This window comes from Passer domesticus, chromosome 1 (genome assembly GCF_036417665.1).
Source record: "Passer domesticus isolate bPasDom1 chromosome 1, bPasDom1.hap1, whole genome shotgun sequence".
NCBI lineage: Eukaryota > Metazoa > Chordata > Aves > Passeriformes > Passeridae > Passer > Passer domesticus.
This window is the reverse complement of record NC_087474.1, coordinates 80390936-80415583: the sequence shown is the minus strand read 5'-3', so window position 1 is coordinate 80415583 and position 24648 is coordinate 80390936. Positions and strand designations below refer to the sequence as shown.

Genomic DNA, 24648 nt, shown 5'->3' with positions numbered 1-24648 from the left:
CTCTGGGTGCAAGTAGGTGCTCCCTTTGTCACCTGTAGCAGGCAGGTGAAGAAAAGGGCCTCTAAGCTAAGCCTGCTCCCTGATGGATAGAGAAATATGCACAGCTGGAGCATGCAGCTGATTTAATCTTAGGGCCCCAGAAAAAATGTGAATCTGTGATGTGGGTAGGAGGAAGAAGCAGGGTGGATGTACGGGTCACAGAAATTTCTGTTGCAACACCATCCTCATCAAAGACAATGCACAGTGGTAAATGATGCAGATGAACAATTCCCTGAGCTCTTACAGGACTTTACAAACTTCCACCAAAAAGAAACTTTTACAAGTGAACCACTTATTTCTTTTAAATATGTAGCCTATATAATCAGAGTCTTTGAAGTAGGGAGACAGATGATCAGGATTTGCCTTTTGATCTTTCCAAATTGTTTTAGCAAGTAACAACTATGCCTGAAGTCTTTTCTGGGAAACTTTATTAGCAATGATGTTTACAACAATCTTAGAGACCAAGGTTCTCTTAGTAATGCTGTTAAATAATCTTCCAGAAACTGAAATCTTACAAAGCAAACTTAGGGTCTACAAATAACATAATGAATTTTATGTTAATTCGATTGAAATCCCCAATCAAATCAGCTACAATTCTATTCAGTGCTCTGTACATATTCACAATAAAAATATTCTCAGGATCTTTTGGATTCACACAGATCCCAGTCTTGTTCTCTATTCATCACTTGTACCCAGCTCAAGTCAGTGGATCTTGCAAGACAACCTCTAGCTCAGATAACAGAGAACAGGCTCTGAAGCAAAAAAGGACTGACTTTATCAGTAAACCAGAGACCCCCTCACACCTACAAAGGAGCAGCACAACCTGCCTCGTTATAAGCTACAGATGTTCCACTGATTAGCATGAGTGCAATGATAATTTTTACCAAGGCAACTTGAAGAGGCCTCCTTGGCGGCTGTTGTAAAGGACTGTGCTCACATTTCACATTCTACACAACTCCTGAAATCAACAGGAACATTCACAGCCACTGCTTTTACAGTCCATACACAGAAAGACACTGCGGTTTGAATAATGGAAAGAGGATTTTTTTTTTTTTTACTTTTTGTTTTTTGTTCTGAAGACAAGGAAAACAAAATTGCTTCAGGCAATCTTCCTAGCCCACACTTACACAGCAAAAAATGGAAAATAGCCCACTTGTAAAAACACAGTTATCACCAACACTTTATTGAGGAAAGCCTAAAACTCATTATCTGCAATAACTGGAATGCAGGAATTATTTTAAAAGTTTGTTTTTTTCCAAGCAATTTCTGGATCAAAGAAGAAAAAAAGAACAGTCCTGGGTTCTTCCCCCAAAACAGCCTATCTGATAAATTCAATCTAATTTAATGAAAATATTTATTAATAAGACTGCAGTCTTACAGCTGGAAAGTGAAATTGTATATAGGAATAATGAAAGTAATGTTAAACCTATGAGCTAACAATTCCACTGGGGTTCTTTGGTGATGTCAAATACGCTAAAATTTGCTAAGCAATCATACACCTAAAAATGAAGTAATTTTCTATTTATTAAACATATGAAACTGGTCACAGTTAAGAGGGAAAAATAAAATAATGGTTTACACAATTACACTTGACCCTCTAGCACCACACCATTTAATCTTACTGCTAGAAGCAGATGGGCAATTATAAAAAAGAAATACATTTTTGAAATACATTTTTGAAATACAAAAGCCTTGTGGACAGGGGACTTGCTGGTGCTTTCCAAGCTTCCTACTCTTGAGAAGCATTTCAGCTTTTTATTTACTGACTGAAGCTGAAAGAAGTTACAATCACTTCTCAAAAGTCAAATGGCAGCAGCATTCAGCAGAGAGCAGCTCCTTGCCTTTACCTTGTTTTTATTCCCTCTATTATTATCACTCTCTAGATTAGAGAATGTCTTTGTTTTTTCTTTTTCTCTCATCCTCTGAAATGGATTTTAAGCATCAATCCATTAGGAAAAGGCAAATCATAGAGCTGGAAGAAGTGAGGTAGTGTTGTGGGCTCAAGTGTAAAAAAACCCCCCTTAGTTAAGTGCATCTCACATTGCAAGTGTAGAAAGGTATGCTTCTGAAAATACACATACTGATTAGCTCAGAAGTGAAACTTTGGAAAGACATTAGTGTAGCCTGAATTTTTCAGCTTCATTTGGTGTCTACTTTGGCACCTGCAATGAAGTGCTTCTCCTGATGTCCATCCCACACCTAGAGAGAGGTGCTTCAGACAATTGCTGAGGAAGCTGCTCAGTGCAGAGAGGCCATCAGGCAGAAATTTTCTTCCATGAGGTGGCAAGAATTCCTTGGGCCAAACTTGTGCATCCATGCTGCCCCATATTTTAACACATACAACTGTGGGACATGTGGACATGCTTAAATGACTGGCCAAAAAGGATCTGTTCTTCTTTCAGGAAGAAAACACGCAGCTAAGGAAAACAAGGGTTCAATCTGTTTTGCTTATCAGAAAATAAAGATGAAAAATCACAATACCTACCAAGGGACTGCATTAACTGAGAACCAGCTTAATGGAAATAAATGGCTTGAAGCAGCAAAATTAAAAGAACAAACAACACTGACAAACAGTGGGAAAAATACCAACAGACACAGTGGATTTTTAATTTCTGGTGCTGTTCAGAGCTTTTATAGAAGAAACATCTGTCTGTCTAATACAAGCCACAGACACCAAAAAAACCCAAGGCAACTGGGTGACTTAAAACTGCACACCACTTTGGCGATAAATTTTGCCCTTCTTTTGACAAAAACTGTTTTCAATTAACCTCTCTGGAACAGCACCCATATAGAGTTTCTAATTTACCATTTCATAGTAATGGCCACACTGGTATCTTCCTGTCAAAGAAATCCATTAAAGTAGACACCAGCCTGACAGAACAAGAAGCTTAGAAAGAAACTAAACTTGTTAATGTAAACTACATGTACATTCTCTACAAAAACTGCCATTCTCTTGCTTCATAATTATCTTCTCCTTCAAGTCTTATAACAGTGATTTAAAATAAAAAACTACTCAATCTTCCACACACAACTGCACCACATTTCAGATGTGACATCTACTGTTCAAAGCAAAACTGAGTATCTCCTTTTAATTACTGCACCATTTTCTGTAAAAAGAGCCTGAACTTTAAAGCTCTGGTTTAGCAGACTCAAGAAGTAAATTTAGCTGCAAAACATAAGTTAGGTACATGCCTAAGTGCTCAGCTGAATCAGTTTTTCATAATACTTTCCTCCCCCCCCCCCCCACCCCCTTCCTGCAGCAGAATTCATGCAATAACTTGGCCGGTCACTGATAACACAGCACTTAGACATAGGAGACAATTGTTAAACAGCTTTTCCTCCTATTAGCTTTTGAAATTAATACTTTATTACTTCATACAGGACAGTAAAAAGAATAAAAAATAATCAACAAATTTTCATAAAAATTAAACCCAAATCTTATTAAAAAGCCAAACTTAAAACCAAACTAAAGAAATACTGCATTTGCACACACTTTTAAAGGAAGATATTACAATTTTCTTTTTGATATCAACAGGCACTCTTCATTCATCTGCAAGAAACTAGGTTAGGTCTCCATAGGCCACAGTCAGAGTTATTAAGTAAGTAAATATGCCACTGCTTCTGTGCCCTCCTTTTATTTCCTTGCTTCTTCAGTCTCCTCTGACTCTCTCTCTTGATGCTCTCTTTCCCACCTCAATTCCTTCAACTCTTGTCTGTACTTCCGTTCAATGAACCGTTTCTGATGGGCCATCTGGGGAAAGTTATCTGACACAAGGAGAAATATTTTACATTAATAAACAAACTGGTAACAGAGAAAGCCTCAGCTCATTTTGTTTTAAACTTTGATGTTATTAGAGGAAGGGGGCAACAATGTTGTTCCCATTTTTACTCATTTATTTCTTATAATACATAGTAAACCAGGACTGTTTCATAAGACTTCGGTTTCTTCATGATTTCTTTACATCTATTTCTCCTGCTACAAAGCACTGCCAAATCTAATATACTCACAAAAACAAAATATAAAATCCCAGTATAGCGACATGACCAGGTATTACCTGGATTTTACATTCTGTTCCCTTAGCAACAGGTGGTCGATGCTGAAAAATGAATGTGAAACTACTGTTAATGCTGTCAGGGTTTTTTGTCTTGCTCTCACTCCAGAAAGTATGAGCCACTGGTTTCCAATAATGGAAACATTGCACAGATGTTTCCATTATTTTTATTATTGTTTTAGAACACGCAGAATCAACTATATGCCCCACACTATGGCAGGGATCACAACGGGAATGCAATAATGCAGCAGGTTGGAACACAGTTGAGTCTGTTCCTGAAAAAATTAATGCTTGGCTATGTACCAGAAGGCAGCCTTAGCGTAGTCTAGGAGCATGCATGAGTGAAGACTGCCTGAAACAGACTGGACAAGGCTGAGGTGATGGAGAAATAGCTGGGGACATGGATGCTTCTGCTTTCAGGCATTTGTCCATTGGCTGATGTGTAGTACACATTAGTACTGAGACTGCAAGAACAGCTTATGTAAGTGAAAGGAATTGCTCTCACTTTAATGCACAGCTCACAGAATGTGATGTTTTCTGCATGACCAGGGTGCTGACATCCACATGTGTCTGTACTGTGGAGACCTGCACCCTCCAGCCAGTCAGAAAGCAAAGGGATGGCAGTATGTGACAGGCTGCAGCTGGTGGTGAATCCTGCTGGGATCACACAACTCTGGGATCAGCACTGGCTACCTAACCAGTCTGAGATGAATGCAAAAGGTTACTACACTGACCTTTAAAGCCATAAATTTGGTAGATGCCTCACTAAAGGACTGCTCTCTCTCTTGCTGACTACTGAGAGAGAATTCAGCTGAGGCTTCTCAGGGAGGAGTACCTTGGCATCAAGCTTTTTCCTGTTTTTCTGGGTCCCAGGCAGCACAGATTCTCAGCTAGAGAATGCAGTGCAGAAGCCACATAAACTGCAGGAGTTTGATATAGCAGAATAACTTTCTACTGCTTTGTTTTATTGGCCAGTGAAATTTGTGCCCTTTATTATACATACTACAGGAATAAAAGGTTTATTCATCAGTTATTTACAACCTGAGCATAGGAGAGTATATTTATTTAAACCAGAAAGCAATCTAAACAAAATTGGTTTTAAATTGCTGCTGTTTTTAAATGCACTAGTGCTTTGTTTAATGGAGTTCTGGGATATTCTGTTGCTCGTGTGCCCCATAAAATGAAAATCAGATTTTCAGCAGTGCCTGTAACATGATTCTTTAAGAACTCAGCTTGGTAGCAACCTGTTCTAATATGTTTAGGATGGCAAGAAGGAAACTCATATAACAAATTCATCACGGACATCATATAAATAGGTATATGAAAACCACTTTCACTTGAAGTTAACTACATATGCATTGAAAAGCCCCACAAACAAACCAAACCAAACAACTCTACTGCATCACCATATACATAATACAACAGGGCCCTTAAGGGCTTTGTAACCTCCATCCCAAAAGACAATTAAAACTTGACTGGGAAGGCACAGAGAAACGAACTTCAAAGTTGGCTCTGTTTTGAATTGAAGGGCAGCAGGAGCACAGACCTCTAGAGTTCCATGGTATTTAAACAAATATATATGTCAGAAGATAGTTGTGAAGTCCTTGGATTGATAGGCCATGAAACTCACAGCTCTCTTGAGTGGTGATACAAGAAAATTCACTCAAAGAAAACTTCAATAACATCTTGCAGATACTCAGCAGAGAAAGGAAGTTACATTTTTCTACTTGTCAAATCTACTGGTGCTGAGAAGTACATGTTTAGTAGATGGATATGAAAACATATCTGAACTACACAGATTCATTGCCTTCTGAAATATTTAAGCTCTTGAATTTCCAGATGCAGAGATAACAGATTAAAAACCTTTGACATCTGAGGAACTGCATGTGTTTCCTTTGAATGAAATGCAAGAAATAGACTTCCTATGTTCTTCTCAACAGAAAATTTCTGCTGCACAAAATGCTTGTAATCTATTTGCTTACAGGTCACCCACACCTGGCACCTTAACCCAACTGGCCTAAGTTATTTAATATAAGAAGCTTGCCCACACTCATTCATATCACAGACTACATTTCAATGAAGGACTGCTCTCATGCTGGCTGTGCAGCATGTAAATTAGAGAGATGTATACACAGATTCCTGGATCTGCAGCTGATATTAGCCCTTCTTGACAGATAAATATCAATTTAAATTGTTGGGGATCTGCCTCTTAGATTTTAACCTAGTCTACTGATAATCTGGGATCAAATTTTATTTTCTAAGGTTGCACTTTCCTCCTCCCCTGAATTAAAGAGTGAGACAACCCGAGCATCCAAGACTATGCAGTCTTATCCCACTGCATGCATAAGCAAGAAAAACCTCAATGAAACTTTTCTGTACAGGGTTCCCTTGAAGTTGCACCCTCTGTACCTGATCAGCTCCCGTTAACAAATACCTGGTGGGATCATATTAACTTCAACTGCTACAAAACTGTCGTGAAAGTGCTAAGAGAAAAACCTGCTGCTTAGAAGCTGACAGCACTTAGCATGTGTGTTCTGTTCAAAACTTATCCCCCACAAAAACTGCACCTTGTCTTACTAAAGAACAAGGAAATACATTACGAATACTCTGTTGCCCAAATATCTTACATTTTTCAAGTGCGTCCATTGCAGCTCCCATTTCTGCTTGCTGAATACTGTGAAAGTCAAACAAAAACATGTTACATGAGATCTAAGCTGTACAGAATAAACTAAAGTTTCTGACAAAGTGGAGCATTAGTTACTCTTTTGTAATGAAACTTTTTAGATAACCAGCAGCTTGTAAGTCCCAGAGTGTATGATATATCAGCCATTCCATAAATATGTGAGCAATAATACTACAGTTCCAGTAGAGTATTTCTTAACTTAGACCAGTGACAATAACAAAATATTCCAGTCCATTCTTCACTATTTACATTTGCTTTTCTTTCAAATTGAAATAAATCAAAATCAAATCCGCACATTTGCTTTTACTTGAGAGAAGAAAAGGAACAAAATCACAGATGCATGAATGTTAAAAAAAGCAATGATATTTTTAGAATACCACCACTAGATTTGACAACATAAAATGAGGTTTTTGGGGTTCATGGTTGAAGTCTTTGAACTCCTTGAACCATTCCAAAATGCCTAGAAGTAGTAACCTCAGGAAAAAAAAATTGTAATAGTGTGGCACTCTTAAACCTGCCAGTGTAAGTTGCATAGTAATCCAAGAGCAAATACCAAGATAAAGATACTATTTCCTGAAAGCTGTTCTGCAGTTACTACTCCAAAAGCCACAAATAGTTATCATTGCCAGACACCTTGAAGGCAAGTTCACCAAAAAAGCTTAAGATTCAAAATTAAACCAACATTAGGTATTCCTAAAGGTAGGTAATTAGGCATTCCTAAAGCAGAGAAGTTTGAAGAAGGCTCTACAGCTTTCCTTTCCTACATCAGACCATACTAACAGTCTATCTCCATGGCTAGTAATTTTGGACACTACCACACTCCAACACTATGTGATTAATTTTTTACTATACCTTGGACCTTTACCACATCCTATTCTTTCCCCTTTGAAGTAGACAGCTACTGTGTATGTCCTGGCATGAGAAGGTCCCACTGTCTGCAGGGTCCTGAAAGAAGAAATATTTTATTCAATCAGGGTGGATTAAAACACAGAATCTGGTTGTGGCACATAGCTCACCAAGCTTTCAGTCTGGTCAACATATTTAGTGCAATTAATGCAAAGCGTAGAGCGAGGGTTGAAGGATGTCTGTATAGATCACATGAACCCAGAGATTACTGGAACAGTATTTATATCAATCACATTTATTACTCCAGGCTCACTCAGGAGCACCACATGGAAACTAAAACTTTATTTAACCTGAAGGCAAAAATGCAAACTGCAACATGAAGTGTTCAAACACTGTGAAAACACTTGTAATAAAGTAATAAATTATGCATAGCTGTGCGATTGCAAGTAAACACACCCATGCAATTATGCGTGCACTAGAAGTTTAGTCCCTGAGAGTTTTGCAGGTAGCAAGGTTTTATAAGGACTTTGTATTAGACATGGTAGTTCTCTACACTGAATTATCACAGCGCAAAGAAATTTTCCATCAGCTTTGAAAAGTTAATTTCTCACAAACCAAACTTTCCATTTGACCTAGAGTCTAGGACATACATCAACAACCATCTAAAAGGGAAAAGGTAATTCCCTAGATGTGCAATGAATTGCTTCTTTTGCAGTTTCTTACCGCTGTCCCAAATCTCTCCCCACTTTCAGATCAAGTTCTGTCTGCTACCTTGTTTCTTTTTAGAAGGAGCACAAATTTCACATCAATTTTTAAAGTATCTAACTAAAGTACTCTATCTCTCCATGCACTGTGACAAGAGCAAATAAAACCTACCCTAAATTTAAAAGCAATAGTACTGACTGCAGTGAAACAGATAACCCTGAGAAAAGGAATTCAACAAGATAATAGGAAGATAACAGCATATTACCAGGTCTGAGCTGTACTACAAAAATCAATTTATCATCACAGCAAAACAAAACAAACATTTGGTACTTGATATTAAGTAGTTTTTACAAAAAATGGGAAATTGTTTTTTATTGAATTCATCCCCCTCAGCCAAGATAAAGCCCTGAACCCTCACACAGACAGAGGAGTCAGACCTGCAGAGCACTGGCTGCAGTGTTAAGGGGGTGGCATTCTGCAGTGCAGTGTGTGTCACTGTCACTGAACTGCTACACTGCATTGGAAACCTTACTTCAGTACCTGTGACGGATGCACTTACACTTTCATTCTTCAAATCTTTTTGATATAATAATCCCAACAACACCAGCCTTGAATTTTCATAGCTTTTATCTCTTCTTTTTGGGCCTAACATTGCAGCCTTTCCTACATTAATTGAATGGATATGGATGCAATATACAGCCTAAAGTTTATTATTTATTATCTTTTTGAAGCAGCTATTACACTATTTAGCAAGTGGAAGTGAAAAGGAAGATCTATTCCATCCAGCTTCAGGTATCTAACCGAGGTGTACAAGTTAAAAAGTTCACTGCCCTGAGCTCTCTGTCAATTGAACATGGGAACATTTGTCAGCTGTACCACATAGGAAAAATGTCCAAAACTTGCATTGCCCATCAGTGCCTGACTGTGGATGAGAAACAGTGACTATAATTGGGAGGTATAACATAAGGCATTATTTTTGCATAATAATATCAAGAAACTTCATATGTTAATGAGAATAGAATGGAAATATCTTTACCTCATAACAAAACAACCATTTCTTTAACTCTTTTCATTTAATACTGCTATTCTTTACATTAAAAGTAAAGAATATATAGAAATATTCCGATTAAATACTCCACTCCAATATAAAAAATCTATTTTCTCCTTACAACTGTCAAGGTAAAATGCTCAGTAACTCTTCCCTGTAATGGCTTAAACACCTATGGCTTAGAAAACAGTATTTTCCTTCTTCAGATGAAGAAAGGCTATAGAGCTTGGATAACGACAAGAAAAGCAAACTACGGGGAAAATGTAGGGTGATTGATCACATGTTGCTCCATATACAAGTAAGACTTATAATTAGCTGGTATCCATAAGAAGCCTACTCTTACTTGTAGAGAGGAATGTCCGGCTCTTTTCCTTCTGTCCTAAGAGTCAAGCAGCACTGCTGAAGCTGAGATTTGGGATCATTCCAATCTTGATTTAAAATAAATTCCTGTAGAAAGTGCACAAAGATGCTTTTATGATTGAGAGATTGCAGTAAGGATTTCAAATGCCACAATGTGTTAAAACACAGTGGCAGGAAATTAGGAAACTGACTGATCTTACCTTTAGCCGTGGAAAAAAGCAAACATTCATGAAAGTGTGAACGTATTCCAAATCTTTATCAATGTACAGGGCAGCAATAAAGGCTGGGGGAAAAAAAAGGTACTGTCAGTCTTCCAAGGAGGGTATTATTGGCTTGCACTTTTAGAAACAAGTATCTCTGAGTGCTTTAAAGCCATATTCAATTATGTTTCAGAGCAGTGATCTGATGAGGGTATTATCCTCCAAACTTGGGAAAAAATAAAAATCAAGTTGACCAAAAGATTAAGTGATTTACCCAAATCCACCCACTCATTTAAAGTGCTAGAAAAAACACTCTGCTTCTAATCTCACGTTTTAACCAGGAGACCATGAATACTTACAAATAAATCACTACTGGGTACCATAAAACAATTTAGATATAAATCACTCCTGTTTGTGTGCTATTTCCATTTGTTTACTGGATTTTGCAAAAGCCAAGTGGTCTGAATGGCTTCAAAATACATCAAAACATACAAGACAGGGATTAACTTTCCTTGCAGAATATTTATCACTGTTTCCATTTCATGGGAAAGAAGTCAGCACAAACTTCCAAAAATTGACTAAAACTAATTTCATTTCCATGTAGCCTTTCCTCTTGTGGAGCAACCATTTTAAAACCTCCTCAAATGCAGACAAATGAACCATGGAAATATTCACCTGCTGAAGGAACTATCTGGTCTTCCAACAGTGTCAAGAACATACTAATTAAACACTGATACTGCTGTTAAATAGCTCAACTCAGAGCATAAGCTTTAACTTTGAAGACATGCTTTTGACCTGGTCATCTCGACCCCTCAATTTCTAAGCCTTCAACTTTCTATTTGCAATTATGCCTCCTCCATGCTTTTATACAGACTTCAAAAATCTAGGTTAGTCTTCAAAAATCTAGCTTTCAGAGGTGTAGGCATAAATCATTTGGAAACCTGAACATACATTTTTAATAGCGATTTAGGGGATTTCTAATGGCTTTCTTAAACAAGCCCCAAGGAAAAGGAAGTCATTAAATACGAAGTTATTATAACCAAATTAACTCACATTCCAAGAGATCAGCCAAAGTCTTAGTTCGGAGAGTTACAGGTCTTTTTGTCTTGTCATTAGTGATGGCAAACTCTTGCATGCCCAGCTCTTCTGCCACCTTGGCCTGTGTCCTGTTGTTCACCAAAGAACTTCTTAACAGCTGCAAAAGAAAGAAGTTCCATTCCATAGTAACAATTACCAATAACAAACTACAAAACCTAGGAGAGCTGGGGAGAAAAAGTTACGTTTATCCTTGAGGTGTCTCACCTTTCTCAGTTTATTGATTCAGGACATCTCAAGTGATTTATATAGAGACACACTCTGTCACTCTTTCTACTGGTGATTTTTTTTTCTGTTTCAATTCTTCTCACCAATCTTTACTTATTCTATGGACACATTACTTCTGTATATATGTCATGCATTTAAAATGCTTATTTGTGAGCTTCCTTGCAATTATGTATCATTCATAGGTCCTGTACTTTCTCAGCTAACCTGCAGTTTTCTAGTTTAAGTAATACACAGTTGTATACATTTTCCCACATAAAGTGTAAGTAAACAATATTCTGGAGTCCATGGAACAGCCCCCAGTGTCCACCAAATAATAAATAAATAGGTGGTGACTGAAACAAATAAACATTAAAGCAAGATAGTTCAGTGTTTCAGAATGAGCAGATGAGGAAGCTGCTCCATTCTTTTGGCCAAAGAAAAAAATACACAGATGGGCAGCCTGTATGCACTATTTGCTCTGCTAGAAGGCAGCACAGCTTAGCCGATGCATCCTGGACACAGATCTGCCCTAACGTGTTCCATATATGCCAATGTCAAGGATGTGACAAGAAAATACTTAACCTTGGCTCCAGACAGATTACTTAAACATAGAGCTCTAACAAAGACACAGAACTACCACACAGCTTAAAGGAGTATTTTGGAATTTTAGGGAGAATTTCTGAACCTTTGGAGAGGTCAGTGTTTTTCCTGCTTGTTTGCTTTTTTGCTTTAAATGGAACAGCATTAAAGAAGTTACAGCTACTATAGGAGGTAGGAGTGAGAAGCAAAGAATATCTCTTTTCCACAGTTTATGTGCAATCTAGAGCTGAGATGCTGCACACACATTTTTTCCTTTTTTTGTCTTCCATATCACATTTGGCTTATTAGATACAAGTTATATGCTACCTGGCTCCAGCATGTCAACTGAGCTTATGAAAAATCAAGATTTATTTGCTGCACTTGATACTTCATCTCTCACAACAGATAAACAAAGAACAGTATGTTCATAATTTGTTTGTCAATGATGTATGAAGCAGATATTCATAACCTGATCTTCGTAAACCAGGCAAAGTGCAGATAGTATTATTAGCTCTCTCCCTAACCTCTGTTTAAACTCATTTACTACTTGTTCATTTTCAAAATTCTTTCCTTTTATGTCCTTAAGATAAATAAACTATACTTTCCCCAGTAATATGCTAAGTACAGTATCCTAATATGTAACCTATGAGACAGAAGTGCAGTGTCCCATGACAAAAATCTGTTTCTTGTAATGGGAGAAGAAGGATTTCTTTTGTTTCTTTTGCAGACTATTTATTTTGATGGGATCCATAATCATGATTAGTAGTATCATAAAACAAAGAGCCACATATACACTACCCAGTGAATTAGAGGTAGAAAAAAAAGTCCAGTTATCCTCATAGCACTGTGGTTATCAACTTGCTCTATATTATAATTTGCCTCCTATACAAGTGTGATCAGACAAGAAACTCAGTTCCTCTTAATGATACAGAGAAGACACAGACCCTGCGCTTTTCCAGCAGCTTTTTTAGAGTTAGTCTCTACACTGGTAACACACAGCCTGTGTCACTGCAGATGCTGTGATACATGATATGCTCAACTGGAGCTTGATTTTAATTACAAAGCAGTTTTTTTCCTAATTCTTCCATCTTCACCCAACATACTACTACTCACGACTGTAGCAGAAGAATGCATCCATAACTCAGTACTGGAGAAGCTGTATCTTCCAACATTCAACAAAATGTCTGCTTCTCTTCTGGTACATTATTTGGCTATCTCCAAGTATGTAGATGAGACTATGTTCTCCCTTCTTTTTCTTAAGTATAGTTATTTTAGACATCTCTCCACAAGTAATCACTCCAACTGGGAAGCTACTACATTGCCAGTCAAGTAGAATCCTTGACCAAAATTGCCCTCAACACACCAGACACCATTAATGATGTTCTATTATTACTTCAAATTTAAGTATGTTCCCAGATGACAGGAGAAAGAGCTTATAGTGTTTGCAGTTTCTCTTCAGATTCCACTTCATCACCCTCCTCTCTCAGATGTCTTGTTTCATTTGTCATCAAATTTAAAAACATTTTAAGATAATTTTCTTTTTCTCTACACATGAACACGTCTCCACAGTTCAAATTTTATTTTAGGCATTGCCCGCTTCTTCGTATTTTTATGTGTTTTAAGCATCCACTCCACTCTAACTTTTCAGTTTTGCCTAAAAACTGAAGTGTGCAACTTGTACTTTCCAACTCACTAATCATTACATTAAGCAACAAAAAGACATTCTAATCATTGTTCTGGGCATTTACATCCATTAACAGCAACATCCCATATCCTTTTGGCCAAATAGTTCTTGCAAGAATTATAAGACCATGGATGCCTACATTCTTAAAAGTCATGTAGAAAGCAAAAAACCCCACCAGGCTTTATGTCCTGTCTCCTCAATGGTGCAGAAGAACCCACACAAATATAATTGAAACTTAGGAAATGGTGAAGAAAAATTCAAGTAACTTTGAGTCATAGCATGTACTTTTCTTTTCCTCTTGTAAACAGCTTTAGCCCAAAAGATTCAAGAATCATATTCTTGATAACACATTGCCTGCTAGAGACTTAGCATTGTCATGCCTTTATTGATCTGAGGAAACCACTCTAAAATTCAGCTAGTTCCTAACTTTAACTAGAAAACTTGACTCACATTCCTGATATATGTATTGCTTTGCTGATCAACTAAACTAAGAAAATTTAGTAAGCCCAAAAAAATGTGTTACTTTCAAACAAAGCCACAACTCTCCAGCTGCAGAGCTAAATGCATCAATCAGGAAAAAAACTACTTAAACTATCATGTTGTGTTTAAAATACTGTAAATTGTTGAAAGGTCCCCAAACCTAGTTGTTCAAAGCTCAGAAAAGAGAGCCTAAAAGGCTATAGCAATCAACAGATGACTATAACTATATTAAATTTAAATTCAGAAGGTACCTCAGGAAGTCCAGATTCAAGACAAGAGGAAAACCTGACTAAAACAAATTGTAAAAACTTTTTATCAGGATGTATAACCCTGTCTGTATACATGTTCAACAGACTAGAAGACAGGAATAAAAAAAAGTCATGTGATACTTCTATTTAAATAAATGGTTTAAGACATCCATCTTTAAACAAGAACTAGTCTTAGTCCTCAATTTCATCGCTGACATCTTTAAAATTTTTGATCCATGTCACAGACTGAACATAAATTATTGCAGTGGGCTCATAAATCACCATTTTCTATTCATTGCAGTACTCATGACTTAAAATTAACAAAGCCTTATTAAGAGCAGTGGTTGCTGAGGCTTCTTCTATTAATCAAACTCAGAACAATTCACTGGTTGTTCCGATAATTTCGGTCTCCATCCCACTCTTGCTCTTATGGAGAATATGATTGATGGCAGTCTCACCGTTAAGTGCCCTTCATGATGATCGGGGAAATGTATGAATAAATACTCTGTGGCTACCAACTGCATTATGGAGTCACCCAGGAATTCCATCCTCTGGTTGTGGCCTCTGAAAAATGAGACATCAGTGCAGCAAAATCAATAAGCACTCATGAGGAAAAAACCAAAACCAGCATGCTCACACAAATTAAAATGAAGAGTGATCTGAAAGTGAGCCTTGCTCATTTCCAAACACATTTAAGACAATTTTTCAGTGTTAATCAGGTGAGATGAAAACACAGCTCATTACTGTAGTAACACCATCTTACAGGCAAGAAGCAAATCGGGATAGTTACAAATAAATGCAATCATTAGATTACAGATCACAGACTAAATGAAGGAGAAGAGCAGTTAACATCAAATCTGTACTGGGATAAGATCTCAAACTTGTTTTAAGAAAATTAACTAATGAATGCAATACTTCAACAGAGAAAAACGTCCATTCACAAGAAAGAAAACAATCAGGGTTTAAACTCATGCAAGATCCTGGGTAACCACTGATATGAAGTTTAATGAGGGCAAGTGCCAGATTCTGTGTCTGGGACAACCCCAGTGGTGTGTATAGAGCGGTGAATGAGAGGCTGAAAAGCAGCACTGTGGAAATGGACCTGGGGCTCCTGGTCAATGGCAAGTTGAACAAGAGTCAGCAGTGCCCTGGCAGCCAGGAGGGCCAAGTGTGTCCTGGGGGACATCAGGCACAGCATGGCCAGCCAGGCAAGGGAGCGGATTGTCCTGCTCTGCTCTGAGCTGGGGCAGCCTCACCTCGAGTGCTGAGGGCAGTTTTGGGTGCCACCATATAAAGACAACATTAAGCTGTTAGAGAGTGTTCAAAGGAGAGCAACTGTGATGGTGAAAGGTCTTGAGGGGAAGCCATATGAGGAGCAGCTGAGGTCACTTTGTTCAGCCTGGAGGGGACTGAGGGCAGACCTCATTGTAGAGTGGAATGGAGGGACAGGTACCGATCTCTTCACTTTTATGACAGGACTCAAGAAAACAGCATGAAGCTGAGTCAGGACAGGTTTAGGTTAGACATCAGGAAGAGGATTTTCACTCAGAGGGTGGTTTAACCTGGAAAGGCTCCCCAGCAAAGTGGTCACAGCACCAAGTCTGTCTGAGTTAGGAAGTGTGTGGACAACACTCTCAGGCACATGGTGTGACCTTGGGCATCCTATGCAGGGCCAGGAGTTGGGTTTGATGATTCTGATGGGCCCCTTCCAACTCAGCATATTCTATAATACTGTTTACTTGAAAACAGGGCCTGACAGCTTTGCAAGCAACAGAACACAAGGGCTGTGCTTGAACCAAAGAGCACAATTTTACTTCTTTTCTCTGCCCAAATGTACCTCCAGGTATGTTTTGCTACGGTCTCAAGAGCGATGTACAAATATCAGTCATGCAGAAAGCCCAAAATAAACACCAGGATAGGTCTCTAACACCTTCTACAGTCTTTCCTAAGATATTTGCTACTGACTACTGTCAGAGGTGGCACACTGAGCCAGGTGGGCTTGTGAACATAGCTGCTCTGTTCCAGGAAATAAATGTAACAGAGTTTGTTTACAAACTAGGCAATCTGGAATACTCTAACAGAAGGGCCAACAGAGCTACATGAGGACTCTTGCTATGTACTCACAGAGTCAGATGGTTAAAGCCTACTGTCCTCAGAGTGAATGCACGTGCTAGAAGCCGAACATGAGTAAAGATGACTCCAATTGCCTCCTCAAACTCTGTAAGCTTTTGAAGAACTGGAGAGGTTTCAATGAGTTGCCTGTCAGTATTGGACTCCTGCAGCTGCAAGAAAAATGAAGTGTAAATAATGACAAACTCTGACTGCTGCAGAAATTTTTGGAGAAAAGCAAGCCTTCTTTAAATCAAGGGCAAAGTATACAATGAAAAAGTTCCATGGACAGCTGAACTGAGAAAACCACGTTTCCTCTGCCTTTTGGTCTTGAATAATTACCACTCAAGGAAGAGATGAGCTCTGAGGTATGCTTCTTTAACAGCTGAGGCATTTAAACACATCACTTGTATGTCTCTACATGTGGATTCATTGTAGCATAATACAAACTTTCACAAAACATGTACAATTGTATATTGCTGCATTTTCTAACATGATCACATTGTTTGCAACTGAGCAACAGATTAAAAAATTATTAGAATAGGGCTGGCAGACTGACAGCATGTCAAGATGAGACAAAACCCAAATCCATTTCTTCCACTTTCTTTAAGTATTAAAAATCAAGAATAAATACTTTAAATATGAAATTCAAAAGGGCACACTAAGACAAGAAAATTAAAATTATTGCTTTGGGTCAATATCTTTTCTTATCAGTTTTTTGTCTGATGTCCTTATTGTGATGACACTGTTAAATGCCTTTGTGGAGCTGGGAAATGGCTTAAGCATTTCCTCCACCCATTCTGAGCATCTCTTTGGTATATGTCTTAGAGGAGGAATTATGCAGAAGAGGATGCCTGAAAGAAAAGTAAGAATAACCACAGTTTTTAAGTGGGCATTGAGATAATTTTTGTTTTCCTGTCTGCCCCTTTTCTATTAATTGATTACATTCAATTTGTCTTTTTTCTGTACAGAGTGTTCAGGCCACACTTTCATAGAGCTACATACTCTTGCACCAAAATTCCACACTTGGGTGATAATTGTCATTTTGGAGTTCAGCTGCATGTGGAGCTGAGACTGCTTTTTGCTTCATCATGCACAGCCCTTCCTATTTGCCTACACAGAATTTCTTCTGCTTTTTTAAACTCCACAGTGAGACACCCTTGCATTCTCACAGCCAGAGTGCAATTCTTCAGTCTGCTGTTGTCCCTGCTACCTGAAATAATTTGGTACTGTCAACAAACTGCCACCTCACTGCTCATCCTCTTCCCTAGGCTGTCAATGAGAACAGCCTGTACTTTAGCAAAGATCCCAAGGGAAATCTGCCAGTGATCACCATTCCTTGCAAGATGTGGTCATTTCACTCCTGTTCTCCCTTTCTTATGTTTCAGCCATTCCTTTTAATCTGGTAGGGACTGACATTTTTCATTGGAGTTGCTTTTTTATTGCTTCTTAAAAAAAAAATAAAATTTTAAAAGCCTTTCCTGACTGTCTTTCCAACAGCCTGTCAGGAAACCCAGCAGACAATATTGTCTGCATTATCACATGCTGTTTTGTCTCCTAAAACTTCCCGTACATCTGTGAGGCAGGACTCATCTTTACATGTTGACACTTTCTAGAATCCGTACGTATCCAGATGACCACTAATTATTTTTTAAACCATTTCTACAGACTTGGCTACTGCTAAATACATAGAACTGAAGATCTATAACTCTGTTATCTTACCCAGAGGTTTTCTTTTTCATTGATTGGGATCTCATTTGGTATATTGTTACAGTGATTTTTAGTAATTTTTAAAAATACCATTTTTCAGGCTAGCTGTGCCAAAAGGCCAGTCCGAGCTGCCTGTGTTTCACATACTGGCAAAACCTCCTAGGATTGTTTTGGGATGTGGAAGAGAACATTTTTTATCACACAAGTCCAAGTAGTAGTAAGAATTTATAAGCTTCCTACAATGACTTGCTAATTTCTAAGCAAGAGTGCAAGTCTTTGTGAAAGCAGGGATGAAAAGGTTAAAATAAATAAGAGAAAAGAAATAAATTTATAGCAAGAACAATCTTTGGAGCTGCGTGTACCACCACACAGGACAGCTAGTGCTGAATCTCAAAATGTTATCTTCCATTAAGAGTACTTTGTATTTATACTCAGAGGGATGTGGTTGTAAAAATTCTTCACATGCACTGATTTGTTGCTGAAGATTTTGTTTGTTGTGCATGTACTGCTCTTCTTGCAGCACCCTTGCACACTCCTGCTTGCACTGAAGACAAGGAGACACAGTGCAGAGAGGCTCTGAGACTTGCTCTATGTCTGCTCAAGAATTCAGTAAAGGAAAACAGACTGGGACATCAATCTCCCAACTTTCAGCCTCATAAACTCACAGCTTGTGAACTTGCAGCCTTTGATACATGGAAGATAATTTAGCCTTCACACACCTTCACAATTTTTGTCTTTACATGGTATTAAACTTACTGGAATCACTGAAACAACCACGCTATCATTGCATGGGCACAAACACACAAAATCAAAATAGAATCAAATAAAAACTTCTATGGCATTCAATTAATGTGCCTTCCTACTATTAAGGTTTCAGTCCTAATTTCAGGTTAAGAAAATATGTTCATAGATTGGTTTTGCACCCTTTTCCTTCAACTTTGAGAAAACAAACAAGAAGCTGTCAAAACATTACCTCTCATTGGATTTACTGTACAAGAACAGTTATACAACAAACATGAGCCAAGGAAAGGTGAATGATTAATTCTCAGAGAGGCAAAAACTCACTACTTGTTTAAAAACACCAAACAAATCACAAGCCAAACACAAAGGAAAACATATATATATTCCTTTGGCTACTCTTTAGCACAATTTCTGAGACGTCATCACAATGGAAACCTATGGAAAAGCATCCCTGAAAATAAAACAGAACTGTGAAATTTATTACAGAAAGGGATACACTTACTTGGAGTGGGTGTAGTGGATAATTAAGCCATACATCCCGCAGGTCCTGCAAACATTGAGAGATGCCTTTAATGCTCAAGGGAGTCATTTAACAAATTCCACAGTACTAAATAAAATGTCATTACTTGAAATACTGAACTATTTCAGATGCTGACTCTGCTTATTGCAAATTCAATAGTGCTGGCAAACTAATTTTTAAAATCGTGTATTTGCTGTTCAAACTGCCTGTAGTTCTCCCAATTAGCTTGTGTCAAAGAGGTGGAAAAATCCTTGAACCACATAAAAAGTGGTTAAAGGAAGAAAAAGATTTGTTTAAGCCTCAGGACTAACTTTATTTGCAAGTACTCTTCAGTAGCAAGTTTGACTTCTTCAAAGGAGAGGACAGAAAAAGAAAAAAAAAATTCCACTTATTTTCTTCTGTTTCACAAAGGCTTTTTTCATACAGCCACCGAGCAGCAAATAAACAGTGAGTTACAATGGGCTTCCAAATACTTTTATTTCTAATAAGCTTGTCATTTCAAAGACTTAAAGGAAGGAAAATAATATGCAATTCATCCTCTCACACTGCCACGTGTGCTATCCCAGCGGTGGGTGCTTTCCTTCACTTTTACACAGCACAAGTTCTAACTAACAGCCATCTAAGATACAGCCTGATCTATTCTTACACACTGTAATTGTGCAATTGGGTAAATGCTGGATGAAACACCCTCCTATTTTTTTTCCTCCAAATATACGTTTAAAGCTTTTAGGGTAGGATGATTTAATTGATGAAACAGAATAGCTGCTCGACATGTGCATCATTCCCTCAGAGCCAAACACCTGGAACTGCAGCACCCATGTATATTTTCAGAGCAGCACTTTGAATGGAAGCTGTCAGGTTTCCCACACCAGCCACCCTTTCCCTACCTAAGCCGAGCAACCCAAAGCACACCTGAGAAAACATTTTTTTTTTTTTTGCCTGGATCAGTATGGCATGCTGTCCTAATTCAATTTCCAGGAACTGCATAAAAGAGTATTTCTGTTCATTTGTGATCCTTAAGTAAAACAATGGAGATGAAAGCACATCAAGTTATTTTTGAACTGGAAATCAAATCATGTAAGTACATAAATACCTTTTCATTGAAGAGCAAGCGTCCAAATAATTGTTTTGCTTCTTCTAGGCTTCCCTCTAGATAAACAGCTCCTACATGAGAGGACCAATATGTCAAAGGTCAATAATGCAATTAGCACTTAGAAAATTACTAAGCATGAGAAAGTCAAAGATCTTGGACTTCATCTCCAACATATTCATTTTTAAATGCATGCTTTCTGTAGCAACACCTATTTTTTGGAGAAATTTAAAGCACATTAAACACCAGCATAAATCAACAGTCATAAAATGCAAAGAAAAACCTGAAATAATTATATCAGTGATAGAAAATTATTCATCCAAAGAGCAAAGTTTATACAAATTAACCTCTATTTCCAGAAGTACTTTTCAGTAAACAACTAACTAGACAATTGTGCTGGTTTCAGCTGGGATGGAGTTCATTTTCGTCGCAGTGACTAGTACAGGGATATGTTTTCCATTTTTGCTGGACAGAGGTTGATAAAACAAAGTTTCTTTTGTTATTGCTGAGTAGGGCTCACACAGAGTCAAGGCCTTTTCTGCTTTAGGTATTGCCACACTGGAGAGGAGACTAAGGGGTGCTTGGGAAGTTGGGAGGAAACACAGTCAGGAGAGGTGACCCAAACTGACCAAAGGGATATTCCAGACTGTATGACATCATGCTCAGTGTATAAATTGCAGGGAAGAAGGAGGGAAGATGAATGTTAGGAGTGATGGTGTTTGTCTTCCCAAGTCACCATTATGTGTGACAGGGCCCTGCTTTCCTGGAGATGGCTGAACAGCTGTCTGCCCATGGGAAGCAGTGAAATGATTTCTTGTTTTGCTTTGCTTGTGTGCACAGCTTTTGTTTTCCTGTCTTTATCTCAACCCATGACTTTTCCAGCTATTATCCTTCTGATTCTCTCCTCAATCCCACCGGTGGAGGAGTGAGCGAGCACTGCATGGGGCTTGGCTGCTGGCTGAGGATAAACCATAACAACATTTGCAGACAGGGAAACCCATGAAATACATTTCAATAACTAGCAAACAATTACAATTTATTCTATACTTGCAACAAGATTACACTCTGCATATAAACAATGCGTCAGGACTATTGCAAAGATCAAGGACTTCCTGGAGCATCCTTCCTTATTGGTATCATAATAATTTATTGTCTGAGCTGGGCATCTCTGTACATCTCAGTTTCTGAAGACCATGTTTGGTTTTTTTTAAACTTCATGCACAGCCCTCACTAGCTCTCTCCACATGACCATCAGTAACAAGCTCTGCAAAACTTAACATTTTTTTCAGTGTACCTGATATACTCTGTATCTGCACAGGCACTTCTTAAATTAGTATCAACATTTTGGCTTCTGAAATGTTTTACAGGAGAACTTCTGAAAATCTCAAACTTGTTATTGTAAGCATACAAGCAAACGGAATACACAGCTACATCAAGAACACAGAGAAAGGGAGTGCGTGCTCCCACATACAGGAAGAACATGATTTGCCTTGCCTTTCTCTTCCTCTTTGATTCCTCACTAGGTCAACTACTCTTTGGACTCTTCAAAGAACAGTTATAAACATAAGACTAATCTTGAAGAGGAATATTATGAGAGCACAAGATTTTAAACAATTCCTAGGCAGCCTGCTCATACTTCTGTTTATGTTCATCACAGGGACTTTGTGATGAAGCACCAGACTTTGTAAAAGAGCCTCAAGTAGGAGCTCCAGACTTACATATACTTTTATAGTCTCTTAACAAGCTCCCACATTTTAGCTACAGCATTGACAAAATCTTATTGCTCAATTAACTTGCTGAACAGTTTTGTATTGGAGGTTAAACAGCAAGCCTGCTCTCTCAGCAAATCTGAATGCTTGCCAAATAGTTCTCATCACTACATCCTAGACAAGCTGAAGCCTGTGAACAAAGACACAGATACATATCTAGTGTTCCTGTTCTGTTTGCTTTTTATTTTTAAATTAAAGATCAAAGCATTCATGGAAAGCAAAACAGAGTTAAAAAGAAAACTCTTATTTCTTGATAAGAGGAAATGCAATCTGGCCCAAGGCAGAATGCACAGAACTATTGACATCTAAGCCAACTATGATCTATTTTTCAAAGCAGGACAAAATGCTTTAGGAGCTCATGTAGTACATAAAGACCTGCATCAGGGCTAAATCATTCCCATAGCTAGTAACTTGTACAGTACATCTTGATGAACATGAAGTCAAGCCAGTGAAACTAACTTGTCTCGTGTACTCAAACAAGTAAAGGTTCATAAAAATATGCAATTTAAAACAGAGCTTGTGCAGATATAACCAATAAGATTTTCACCCTCCTGGCTTGATAACTGTGGTCAGGCCCTGATTTCTTCTGCAATATAAACCTATAGACCAATGCAGCCAGTCGCTAATCTGCATCTTAGTGCCCAACAGCAAATTTGACACAACTCTCCTTCACCTTTAGCTAGAGAGTAGCTTTAGTACACCAGCATATTACCATGCTTTTTACCTGTAAGAAAAATGCAAAGACTAAAAGGCATTTACTTTGCAAATTCACAGAATGCTAGCAGGGCACAGAGAAAATAGTCTGGTGACTCAGTTGGGAGTGCCTGATGCATTCAGCAAGCTGCTGCTAGAATTCAGGGCTGAAGCTGCAGGTCTGTTCAAGCACTACTGGAAGCAGTGAACCTGCTTATCTTCTGCCAGGCCATGGTGACTGAACTGCTCCCCTCAGACAGGGGGCAGGTGTCATGCCATGTTGGCACAGGAGAGGTGGAGTGCTGCAGTGACATGAAACGGCTTCACCTCCAGTGTGTGGGAGCCAGGATACGGAAGATGAGATTTTCATGGTTGTACTACACGGTCGTGTTTATAGACGTGGCGTATGTGCAGGACAGGGAAAAGGACAGAGATGATGCAAGAAGCTTTACTATTGCCTACTCCTACCAGCACTGCTCAACAGGCCCACATCTCCTCCATCACAGTCAACAGGGCACACAAACATGTAAAAAACGTATCTGCCTGCACACACAAATGCAAACACGTTACCTATCAGGGCTTCAAAGCAGTTGGCCATGGCATGGCGGAGATCTGACTCCCTGCAAAGGTCTGGACCATGAGCATAGAGCATGAATCGTTCTAGTTCCAGCTTCTGCAAAATATGTAGAAAGAGTGAAAACCGTGGCTTTAGAAGTACAAGAGTACCAGCTTAGTCACTAAAGTTCAATTACACTGTCATCATGCAGCTAACTAGGTTTGAAGGAACTATGAAGCTTTTCTCCAAAGTTTCAGTTTAGACACAGGCTAAAATAAAAAAATTCCTTTGTTTATCAGAGGTAAAATCTGGAGTCTGATACCATGGAAAAACTAGAATTATCAAACCAAAAGAAACTAAAGCAGAACAGTGAGGAATAGGAACTCTGGTAGACACAATCCAGTGAACACCTGGCTTTTCCCTCTAAGACCATCAACAGGTGGCAGCCTCTGGGCACTGCAAGAGAAAGCTCATATTTTAATCTGCAGTGCCACCTAGCTTCCTTTGTCCTTTCAAAAGTGCATCATTAACACTTTTCTGTTGTCTGAACTTGAGTTCTGCTTGCCAGTCAAAATCTCAGACAGTAAGGTAGATATTTTCTATAATACATGATAATTCTGCTATAGAAATGCAAGCAAGAGCTCCTAGATTCCTCCTTACATATTTGTCTTTTTGACACAAAACCATTATTGGGATTTTTAAGGAAGAAATTCATGCATCTTGCAAAGTTTCTATGAGAACAGGATCTTCCCAGCTGGGTGTAAGTTTCTACTGATTAATTTCTTGTTAACTTTTAACTTCATCCTCCCAGAGTATATTTAAGAGGTAAAGCTGAAGACTAAGTTGTTTGAGATGCATGGTTTAGACATTTTGGCATGTTTCAATTGCCAAAGAGAGTTTTCCATTTTCAATGAATGGCAGCCTGTTCACTGCTCCAGAACACTGTGAATTAGAACCGACAGTGTTCCATCACACTTCATAATGCACTGCGAGCACTTCCTAGAGTCAACATAAAAGCAGGATATTAATTGTTTTATACAAAATTTCAACTTCTTATACTCATCATTTGCTTCTTAGTTATGAACAGCATTCCAGAAGTTCAAGAGACATTGAGAGGCTGAGAATTATATGAAATGAACTGAATGCAACATGACACCGCAGGGGATGAAACCAGGAACTTCATATAAGACACATGAGAGGAAAATTGGGAATATACTGGGAATATATTGGGAAT

General features: G+C 38.3%; 1 protein-coding gene across 3 annotated transcripts in view; it reads right to left on the bottom strand.

The window, feature by feature from the left end:
* Positions 1–449: 449 nt before the first annotated feature.
* Positions 450–24648, bottom strand: part of DROSHA (drosha ribonuclease III) — a 76133-nt gene continuing 51934 nt past the window's right edge. For all 3 annotated transcript variants that reach the window (XM_064427260.1, XM_064427267.1, XM_064427274.1), the window contains 11 exons: positions 23429–23531; positions 20400–20470; positions 19289–19333; positions 16351–16508; positions 14685–14790; positions 10987–11128; positions 9934–10016; positions 9717–9820; positions 7627–7719; positions 6719–6765; positions 450–3804 (listed from right to left, as the gene is read on the bottom strand). In XM_064427260.1, the coding sequence (XP_064283330.1) occupies positions 3674–3804; positions 6719–6765; positions 7627–7719; positions 9717–9820; positions 9934–10016; positions 10987–11128; positions 14685–14790; positions 16351–16508; positions 19289–19333; positions 20400–20470; positions 23429–23531 (1083 nt within the window). In that variant the 3' untranslated portion in view covers positions 450–3673. The remainder of the gene's footprint in view (positions 3805–6718; positions 6766–7626; positions 7720–9716; positions 9821–9933; positions 10017–10986; positions 11129–14684; positions 14791–16350; positions 16509–19288; positions 19334–20399; positions 20471–23428; positions 23532–24648) is intronic.